This window comes from Molossus molossus, unplaced genomic scaffold (assembly GCF_014108415.1).
Source record: "Molossus molossus isolate mMolMol1 unplaced genomic scaffold, mMolMol1.p scaffold_m16_p_5, whole genome shotgun sequence".
NCBI lineage: Eukaryota > Metazoa > Chordata > Mammalia > Chiroptera > Molossidae > Molossus > Molossus molossus.
In genome coordinates this window covers 115,120,847-115,132,368 of record NW_023425388.1, presented here as the reverse complement: position 1 = coordinate 115,132,368, position 11,522 = coordinate 115,120,847, and the positions used below count along the sequence as shown (strand labels likewise).

Below are 11,522 nucleotides of genomic sequence, written 5' to 3'. Positions count from 1 at the left end.
TCCTCACCCGGAGGATATTTTTCCATTCATTTTCAAACAGAGTGGGAGGGAGGGAGGGAGGGAGGGATGGGGAGAGAGAGAGAGAGAGAGAGACATTGATGCAAAAGAGACACATCGACTGGTTGCCTCCTGCATGACCTGACCGGGGCCAGGGACCGAACAAACCGAAGCATGTGCCTTTGACCGGAATCGAACCCGAGACTCTTTGGTCCATGGGCTGACGCTCTAACCACTGAGCCAAGCTGACCAGGGCTTGGAGTAGAGTCTTTATTTATTTATTTATTTTTTTTGGTACGTGCCCCTAGCGGAACCGAACCCGAGACTCTTTGGCCCATGGGCTGACGCCCCAACCGCCGAGCCCCAGGGCCGGGCTGGAGGAGTGCTGTAGGGGCCAGTAACCAGCAGCCCCGCGGCTCCCACAGAGCCAGGCCCCTGCCCAGCTGCCCGCCTCCAGCCCTTTCATCGCTGCGCTCACAGGTCAGGCTCCAGGGCCGGAGCCTCCACGGGCTCACCCCCCCCCCCTTCCTCTCTCTCTCCAGTCAACAAAGACAGATAATTTCTTAAAAATTGATCAAAGCATAATTCTGTGTTAAAAACAGACACGATCAAATTTTTAGCAACACTTCGGCATTGCGCATGGTCCACACGAGGCAGAGTCCTGGAGCGACTGGGACGCACAGCACCCCGATCACCCAGCACTTTCATGGTACTGTTTGCCACGTGACACGCAGTTCTGTTTCTTCTTATTCCGTATGCATCACAGAACATGTATGACACATATCAACATGTCATAGTCAGAAACTATTTTAAAGGCAACACAAACATATAGTTAGTTTAAAGCTTTTTAAAGAATCTAAAGTAGCCCTGGCCGCTTTGGCTCAGCGGTTGGAGCGTTGGCCTGCGGTCCAGAGAGACCCGGGTTCGGTTCCTGCTAAGGGCACGTACCTCGGTTGCAGTTTGTCCCCGGCCCTGGTTGGTCGTGTGGGTGGCAGCCACTCGATATGCCCCTTTGACAGTGATGTTTCTCTCTCTCTCTCTCTCTCCCACTCTATCTGAACAAAAAATAAAAAAATGTCCTCGGGTGAGGATAAAAAAAAAAAAAAGAGTCTAAAGTAAAAGGTTAAACTGTAATAGGTAAAATGCCATTACTTGAAGGAAAGAAATAAAAATCAAGATTTCCATCTTTGAAATATATGAGAGATCAGAGCACCAAAATAGTAGTCACGGACTGTGACACAGTTACTTCTTTTTTTACCCTGGTGCAGATCTTGTAACATTATTTATATATCTCTTTCCCTTCGGTATGGGTCATCTTCCTATTTACTCGGGGGTTTTTTTTGCATTTAATCTAATGCTTTCTTACCATTTTTCCTAGCAAGTGATACCTTTCCTGTTTCTTTACATTTATTTGATCTTATTTACTTTTTTCAAGCTTATCCCTACTATCTGACCATTCCCTTTATTTATTTGTTTAAAAACTTTTTTTTCTTAATTGATTTTAGAGAGAGGAAGAGGGAGGGAGGGAGAGATAGAAACATCGATGAGAGAGAACATCAATTGGCCGCCTCCTTCATGTCCCCCACTGGGGATCGGGCCCACAGCCTGGGCATGTGCCCTGACCGGGAATCGAACTGGCAACCTTTTGGTGCATGGTCAAGGCTCAACCACTGAGCCACACCGGCCCTGCTCTGACCATTCCCTTTAAACAAAACTTATTTATTTACTGCTTACTTAATTACTGTCTTTCTTTGTGTCCCCCCTCCCTTGTTCCTTACCGACCTTTAACCTTTTCTCCACCCCAAACACTTGCACACATTCACACTAGGCTGGGGGCTCCATGTTCATTGCAATGACCCAACACAGAACCGTGCCTGGCACATACTAGGGGCTAAATGACTAAAATTAATTAGCAGTATATCTTCATCTCAGATCCAATGTATCGTCACTTTCATAACATCTAGATGGTTTGTACCTCTCATCACTCTTCATCCTATGACACTTTCTGGTCCAGGTGTTTTGGACAAGTCTCATCTTGCCTCCTTGTGGCAAGTCGCTTAGGTCACAGTTATCACCAAATCTTTCAAGATCTAGCATATTCCATTGTACATAAGAGGCACTCAGTAAGCCCACTAAATTAATCAAAAACTCCTAGAAAAAGAAAAAAACCCAAAGGGCCTCTAGATGCTAACTCCAGCTTTTCCTAGATTGCAATTAAGAGAATTTATAAGTCTCATTCTTATCCTTTTGAGCCCTCCCTAGACAGATTTCTCAGAGTGTTGGAGTCCACTTGTTTCATTGTTACAAAGGCAACTTTTAGTGATAACAATCTACAACAATCTGCTTGTTTATTCAGCTACTGAAAGGCACAGGGTTAAGTCACTGGGGAAACAAAGGTGATGGATACACTGCCCCTCCATGGAGAAGCTCAGAGTCTAATGGGGGGCTGACAATGATATAATAATGGAGTGCAATATAAAAAAAATCTTATAGAGAATGTATGATGCAGTTGAGTGAGGAACAGAGTCTACTTTCCCGGGAGGTCAAGAAGGCATCTTAGTGAGACTGAGTTGGGCTTTATTTTCATCCATTTTTTTTTTTATTTTATAGTATTTTATTTCTCATTTAAATTTTTTGGTGAGCTAATGCAGTCACATGGTTCACAATTTGAAAGATTACAAAGATGATAACAAACAACAAATCTTGGTGAGGATGAGGAGCATCAGGAGCTCATTCATTGTCAGTGGAAATGCAAAATAGCACAGTCACTCTAGAAGACAGTTTAGCAATTTTTTAATTTCTTGGTATGTGTCCCTAGTGGGAACCGAACCCCGGAGTCTCTGGTCTGCAGGCCGATGCTCCAACCACTGAGACAAACCGGCCCGGGAGTCTGGACCTATTTTGATCATCAGTTTATTGTGTTCATTAGATTGCACATATACGTGAGATTACATGATATTTGTTTTTCTCTGACTGGCTTATTTCACTTAGCGTAATAATTTCCAAGTCCATCCATGCTGTTGCAAAGGGTAAGAGACCCTTCATTTTTACAGCCGCATAGTATTCCATGATGTAAATGTACCACCGCTTTTTTTATTTTTTAGTGCTCTTTTTTTTTTCAACTTTTATTAATTTATTTTTGTTACAGATGTTTTTCCTTTTCCCCTCCTAGACACGCTCCTCCCCATCCCGCCCCCCTCCCACGGAATTGTTGTCTGTGTCCATTGGTTACGCATACATGCGTGTAAGTTCTTCGGTTTATCTCATCCACCCCCCAGCCCCCTCCTCTGAGGTTTGTCAGTCTGAACCGTACTCCTTTCTATGTCTCTGGATCTGTTTTGTTCGTCAGCTTATTTTGTCCATTATAGTCCACAAACAAGGGAGATCAGGTGGTATTTATCTTTCTCTGCTTGGCTTATTTCTCTTAGCATAATACTTTCCAGGTCCCTCCATGTTGTCTCAAAGGATAAGAGATCTTTCTTTGTTACAGCTGCATAGTACTCCATTGTGTATATGTACGACAGCTTTTTATCCATCTGTCTACTGATGGACACTTGGGCTGTTTCTAGATCTTGACTATTGTAAATAACACTGCTATGAACATAGGGGTGCATATGTTCTTTCTGATTGGTTTTTTGAGATTCTTAGGATATAGTCCCCAAAGTGGGATCTCTAGGTTAAATGGCAGCTCCATTCTTAATTTTTTGAGGAAACTCCATACTGGTTTCCACAGTGGCTGCCCCAGTCTGCATTCCCACCAGCAGTATACTAGGGTTCCTTTTCTCCACACCCTCGTCAACACTTATGGTTTGTTGATTTGTTGATGGCAGCCCTTCTGGCAGGTGTGAGGTGATACCTCATTGTAGTTTTAATTTGCATCTCTATGATGATTAGTTGAGTTAGAACTCTTCTGATTTTTAAGTAACAGGCACCAACTGGAGCATGCTTCAGTAAAATGAGGAGAATGTATTATATAGAGACAAGGTGGCTCACAGAATTCAAGGAAAACAGAATGGGTTACTCTCTATCCTTCCATGTCCTCTGTTCCTCTGTGTGCCTGTTCTTTCTCCTTAATCAGCTCTCTCTGCTAACTCAGCCACATCGGGGGACAACATGGTTCACCCACAGTCACCAAGTTACGTTACACATCCAACCACAGTCATATTTTCCTTCAGTCCGAAGAGAAAAGATTCTGACCCTTCCATTCTGGTCCATCCAACCGCGAGGATGAGAATAAGGTCACATTACAAATATGGCTACTGGGGAGCAGAAGTGGGGAGCACGTACTTAATGACATCATTTTCAGCTGCGCATTTAGTCTGGAAGGTGTCCCTCACAGTGGACAAAAACACATGTATAACGAAACATGCAGTTCGGGAAACTACAGAGCACTTGGCTGGAATTTCTTAAAGTGCAGGATCTTCTTTGACATCCTCTGCCGTAGGCTGGTTTCTCTGGAAGCAGAGCCCGAGGAGGTCTGAGATGGGTCGGTTGCTGGGGAGTCTCCTTGAGAACCATAGTCAGGGAGAGAGGGAAGCAGGAGAGGAGAGAATGCTGAGGAAGGACATAGCCTCAGGTAAAGTCCAGCCTGGAATGATCTACAGGGATCCTTTGTAGAGATTTCGCCCCTTAGGATGAGAAGGTGGGCCCTTCAGTTATTGAGGGGAGTGCCTATCTTTCCTGCCAAGGCAGCTCCCCTCAACTGGGGCAATTCTTTGGAGAAGAGAGTGTAACTGTGACCTTCAGCAGGTCAACAGTCACAGCAGTGGGTGGTGTGGGGTGGTCAAGACACCAAAACAACATCGACCACATCCCACATGAATATACTTTCTATTAAAATGTTGACAGCAGAAGAAGATAGCATTATGTTGCACTACTTGAAAAATATGAGGCAAGAAGAGTTAGCTTTGACATGGAATTCCTTGCCTTTATGTTTTCCATTTGCTAAGATTTCTTCTCGTTGGAACTCCGGTTGGGAATCGGAACGGAATCCATCAGCAGGTTAACATTACTGAGCACCCGCCATGGGACTCACACTAAGCTAAGAGCCATGAAGAATGAAAAGAAGCCCGGCCAGTGTGGCTCAGGGATTGAGCATCGACCCTGCACTAAGAGGTCGCCGGTTCGATTCCCAGTTAGGACACATGCCCAGATCCCCAGTGGGGGGCATGCAGGAGGCAGCCAGTGATGTTGTCTCTCATCCATGTTTCTCCCTCTCTCTCCCTGTCCCTTCATCTCTCTCTCTCTAAAAATCAATAGAGGAAAAAAAAAAAAGAATCAAGAGAAAGGCAAGGTTAGGATTCTGTCCTAGATTAGGAGGAATTTCAGGAAGAAGACAAGATTTACCTATAAGAACAAATGACCAGATGTAATCATTAAGGGATTCCAGAGGAGAGTCTTAAAATTAAGTCCTAAGTAAAACGCTTCCTCTGGACATTTGAGTCCTGGTGCTGAATATCTTTGCCCATTTATTGCCTGGGGTTCGAAATCCTTTCCACCGACAAGTTTGAGGACGTTGAAAAAAATAACAATGGTAAATTGTCCTAAATCACACGAAGGCAGGGACTGAAGGAAATGCCAACTACATTGTGTAGCTACTGGGCAGAGATGACAAGGGAAAGCCAGAGTCATTTGCCTACACATTCATCTCCCTGGTGCAAGCAGGCATTGTTCTGTGCCCCGTGGCAGCATCAGAAATACCACTGGGCAATAAGTACACAAAGTTGCTATGGAAACCAGAACGCTCCCGCCCAGTAGTATTTACAGAGAACTTGGAGGATTATCACAATCAATGAAAGCGACTCGGTGTCGCTTTTATTCTGTACCGGGGCATCCCACGTAAATATCTATTTTGAAGGCTCCTTCAGTCAGTACTGCGTGAAATGGAGTCAGGGGTCCGTGGATGATGGTCAGGCCACAGGACATTTACACGTGGTGTTTCTGTGTGACGTGTTTGACTGTTGTTCACACTTGCCTCAGCTCCTGTCAGGCTTGCTGGACTCTGGAACAAGGTGCTGTTTGACACCAGCAGAGAAACGTCTCCTCCGAGGCAGCTGGTGTGTTGCCGACACTGCGACACGGTGGGACGTGTTTCTCCACATTCTCTCAACGCACCTTTGAGGCTGCACAGTGACAGCTGCCTCTGCCCATCGTTTTTGTCCCCGATTGCAAATTGGAATTTTCCCAGCTATTCAACAGGATATATTTTTTTAAAGTTGTGGGAGTGGTTTGTGTGGTGGCGGTGGTTTTGAGAACATGAGGATTTTCATAGCCTTTGAGGGATCTTTTGAACCTTTTGAAGTCTCAGCCGATGAAACGGTGGGGGCTGTGAAGCTGATGGTAAAGGTACGTGCTTCTCCGCGAGCCACTGAGATGCATATTCGTTCTCACAGGATCCATTTCACTAGGCAGCGGAGTTTACCCCGCACCGGGGGCAGAGACTTTACTACTCGGCACATTCTCAGCAAACAGGGAACTAAAACGATTTCAAAAGATCTTTGTTTGCTTACACAAGAGTTTGATAAGGACATGGTAACTATGGAGGGTTAGACGGGAGAGCAAACTGGGTTGGTAAATAGTCAGGAAAAAGTTGCACTTCTCTTTATAAAATCTGTGGGTTGTGCCTAAGCCATATAGTATTACAGTAATTCTTCATAAAAGGACAGAAATGAGGCCCCAACTCTCGGCTCTGTGAGCTGAGCTTGCCCGTTCTGACACAGATGGCTTGTTTGGGGAGCAAACAACGCTCAAGAACCAACGGAGTTTGGAGGTGAAGAGGCCTTTAGAGGACTGGGCTGCAGCCTCCTTTGGCATTTAGGGAAACGGAAACTCACAGAGGCTGCATGTTACCTGGGATCACAGAGCCAGCATCAGAAATCATTTGGGTGCTCTAACGTCCTTAGAAGCTTCTTACATTCACTCTAAAATGGGAACGTAAGACCAATATTTAGGTCCTGACCGTCGGATGGTATTTAACTTGGAGAGGATCGTTTCCACGTGCCAAGGAGCATTTACTGAATCAGTTACATGGTATTTGGTGGATTCCTGTGATCACTGACATCTGGATCCTCTAACAAAGGGGCTCTAAACCTTTATGTGTTGGGATCCCTTTGGCAGTCTGGCAAGCCTACGGACTCCTTCTCGGAATGTCTTTATTTATTTATTCATTCTGCTCTTTTTTAATTGTTAAAAGTGTTGCAGATGTCCCCCCTTTTCCCCCACTCACCCCCCTCCTCCCCGCTCCCACCCCCTTCCTGCTTTCCCCAACCTAGTGTATGGGTCCGTTGGTTGTGCGTATATGCATATAAATTCTTTGGTTTATCTCTTCCCACCTCTCCCACCCCCATCCCTATGAGGTGTTAGTCTGTTCCCTATTTCCATGACTCTGGATCTATTTTGGTTGACAGCTTATTTTGTTCATGATGTTCCCTAAATAAGTGAGATCATGTGGTAATTGTCTTTCTGTGACTGGCTTATTTTGCTTAGCATAATACTCTCCAGGTCTCTCCATGTTGTCTCAAAGGGTAAGAGATCTTTCTTTCTTACAGCTACATAGTATTCCATCGTATAAATTTGGTGCTTCCTCAAAAAATTAAAAATGGAATTGCCATTTGACCCAGTAATTCCACTTCTAGGAGTATATCTAAGAAGCCTGAAACACCAATCAGAAAGAATATATGCACCCCTATGTTCATAGCAGCTCTATTTACAATAGCTAAGATCTGGAAACAGCCCAAGTGTCCTTCAGTAGATGAGTGGATGAAAAAGCTGTGGTACATATACACAATGGAGTACTATGCAGCTGTAAGAAAGAAAGATCTCAGAATGTCTTTAAATGCATATAATAAAATACGTGCAAAGAAAAGGAAACCAGTTATATTGAAATGCAATGTTCAAACATTAAAAAACAAATCTGTGACATGTGGGCTTCTTTATTAACACATGGACAGGTTCTAGCTGAATAACCACTGTGATTTCAAAGTAGGGATCAGCATACTGTCTTGAGATATCTGCAGCAACTATAAGGTGACGTGAAAATATTGGTGATTCCTATTGGTAGCAAGTCACAGACAGGTACAGCCAACTACCTCTACTTTAGTTTATTGACTATATGCATAATTAAAAGAAAATCTCCATTTTGTTTAGAATGAATAAAAATAAACTGTCATTTTTCTCATATAAATTCTATCTATAAACTTTGGGGAGGTCTATAGACTCCAAGTTAAGAACCCCTGTCTAATACTTCTTCCCTCTGCCCCAATTTTATACTGCTCAGTGGAAAATGTAAGCAGAAAGAAATGACATCGTTGGCCCGTAATGTAGAGATGTGCTGTTTTCATAAGGTGCTATCGCTTTTTCCGGACTGTTTCCACATTCCCCTCTCTGAAGACGAACGAGGCAGGCAGTTTCTGGAGCTGTCGTATGCTGGAGCAGCCCGGAGGGACGGCTGGGGTCTTGCTGATGTCGGAATCTCCGTTTGTTCAACTCTCAAATGCTTTGCGAAGGTATGATGATCAACACAACCTTTGTCCGAGATGTCTAGTTCATTTCACATAACAATGTGGGTCATTTGACAGAACTAATTCTACAACGTAGGAGGAGGTTTTCTCTTCTTTCCTTCTTCCTTCTTCAACGTAGGCTGTGAGGGGCAACAAGGTGTGGAGACTACAGAGTTCCCTTGTTTACTTCCTCTCTCCCCCCACCCCCCAGCTTAACGTGCCTGCCCCAAACAGCCGCTACAGGGCAACCCACAAACCAACATTGAAACAAGACCAAGGGGAGGGTCAGGAATACAGATGTGGTAGAAAAAGATGACATCACTTCCGTGGGTCTGCAGTGAATTAGGGGCGCTGTAGTGAGGAAAGGGGTGCACTTCTCAGTAACAATGAGCATGAAGGGGCTGGTTCTATGCTCAAATCCAGCCCGATCAGCCATTCCTGAATTAGGTGCATATATATCGGAGATAACTTTTTCCATTTATAGGGCCCTTAATCTGTGGTGCTTAATTCTGGGTCCATGGATGGGCTTCAAGAATTTGACAAAACCCTGAAATTGCAATCTGTGCAAAATTATTTTACCTGGAGACTTTCTGGGTGGAGGACCTGTAACTTTAGACAATTTCTTAAAGAAACAGATGCCTACAGAGTTTAAGAGCTGCTCTCCAGGGAAGAAATAGAATTCAGGCCCAATTCTTTACCACACACGAAAACATGAGCCTCAGAGGAACTTAGTAAAATACATATTCTCTGCTACATAAAATACTTATTTTCTCGTATATAACATTTAAGAATTTTTATGGAAGATAGTGGGTAGGTAAACGCGGTCTCGCCTCCTCCCACAACCACATCAAAATGACAACTAAACTACAGAATAAACATCCTTCAGAACCACCTGATACCTAGCTGAGTGGAAGTCCTACAACTACGAGATTAAAGAAGCCACATGGAGACTGGTAGGAGGGCAGAGGCGGACGGGCTGGTCCCACACCCATGTGTGGCGGATAAAAATCAGGGGGACACCTCGGCCGGGAAGGTCCTTCCTGAGGACTGAGGGGTCCCCGTCCCACACCAGGCACCCAGCTCAGGGTCCCAGTGCCAGGAAGAGAATCCCCATCACTTCTGGCTGTAAAACCAGCGGGAACTGAGGCTCAGGGAGGCTGAGGCTGCTGAAGCTCCAGGCAGCTCCTCTTTTTTTTTGGTACGTGCCCCTAGCGGGAACCGAACCTGGGACTCTCTGGTTTGTAGGCTGATGCTCCAACCACTGAGCCAAACCGGCCATGGCCAAGCAGCTCCTCTTAAAGCACCCACGCACGGACTTACTTGGACCCGCTCTCTCCAGGCTTCAGCACAGAGGGGAGGCAGCTTGAAAGGCACCAGAGACATACGGGGAAGAACTGAGTTGTCTGGCATTGGGGTAAGAGCTGGAGGGGGTGCTTTCTCCGGGACAGACATGCTGGCATAGGCCTTGTTCCTTTGGTGAGCCCTTCCCTGGGCTGGCAGACATCACCATATCTGGGACTCCAGCAACCTGGCTCACACTGTTTGCCCCGCCCTGGTGATTCCCTGAGGCCCTGCCCCACCCTCTAGGCCCACCCAAGCTGTTGCCAGTGGCTTACCATAGGATTGGCTTGTTTTGGTTCCTACTTCAGATTTTCCTAAATTCTCTCAAACAAGGAGTACCTGGCCACAGCGAGCCCCATACCTCTTGCTAAGTGGCCCAGGCCTGGCACTAGAAGCAGCCAGCCTTGGTTCACAGCTGGGCCTTGCTTGGGCACCTCCAAGCCCAGCACAAGAAGCACCATCTGTAGATCAGTCTGTAGCCTATACCTGGTGGCCTCGAGTAGAACACAGGCAGAGGCTGACCTTGCCCCAGAGCCAGCACACCCAGTGGACAGCTTCAGACCACATCAAAGCACCATCACCCAACCACCTCCACAAGTGACACACTCAGTGAGTGGACTCAGTGGGTACCAGAGCCCTGCTGAAGTCAGTCTTGCTCTGTGTGGTGGGCCCTGCACAGCTGATCCTCCAAGGTAGTCAGAGGCCAGTGGTCAGTGGGCACAGCCAGTCCTTGCAGCTGATCAGCCTGAGTCAACCCCTCCCATTGACGTGCCAACAGCAATCAAGACTCAAGTACAGCAGAAGGGTGTAAAGTCCACATGAGAGGTGCACCTCAAGGGCCCAGCTGGGGTGACCAGGGAGGCTGTACCACTGGATCCTACAGGACACCTACTACAACAGGCCATGCTAGGAAGCCTAGGAGACATAGCAACTCTACCCAGTACATAGAAACAAACACAGAGACGCAGCCAAAATGAGGAGACAAAGAAACGTCCCAAATTAAAGAACAGAACAAAACTCCAGGAAAAGAATAAACAAAATGGAGCTAAGCAATCTAACAGATGCAGAGTTCAAAACACTGCTTATAAGGACGCTCAATGAACTTAGTGAGAATTCAAGGAACTTAGTGAGGACCTCAAAAGCGTAATAAAGGACCAGCCATAAGTAAAGGATACACTAACTGAAATAAAAAATAATTTACAAGGAATCAATAGTAGAGTAGGAGAAGCCAAGAAGCAAACTATCGATTTGGAATATAAGAAAGCAATAAACACCCCATCAGAACAAAGAATCCTCCAAAATGAGGATAGTGTAAGGAGCCTCTGGGACAACTTCAAACATACCAACATTCACATCATGGGGGTGCCAGAAGGAGAAAGAGAGCAAGAAATTGAAAACCTATTTGAAAAAATAATGACAGAAAACTTCCCTAACATGTTGAAGAAAACAGACATACAAGTTCAGGAAGCAGACAGAATCCCAAACAAGATGAACCCAAAGAGGTCCACACCAAGACACATCAGCATCAAAATGCCAAAAGTTAAAGACAAAGAGAGAATCTTAAAAGCAGCAAGAGAAAAGCAGTTACCTACAAAGGATCTCCAATTAGGTTGACCACCAATTTTTTAAAAGAAACTTTGCAAGCCAGAAGGGAGTGGCAAGAAATATTTAACAAGATGAAGAGCA

At 45.3% G+C, this 11,522-nt stretch overlaps 1 protein-coding gene across 1 annotated transcript in view; it reads left to right on the top strand.

The window, feature by feature from the left end:
* Positions 1-6,252: 6,252 nt before the first annotated feature.
* The window catches only part of ANKUB1 (ankyrin repeat and ubiquitin domain containing 1), a 42,689-nt gene continuing 37,419 nt past the window's right edge, over positions 6,253-11,522 (top strand). The window contains 2 exon segments of the mRNA XM_036242244.1: positions 6,253-6,342; positions 8,340-8,501. Of these exon segments, the coding sequence (XP_036098137.1) occupies positions 6,253-6,342; positions 8,340-8,501 (252 nt within the window).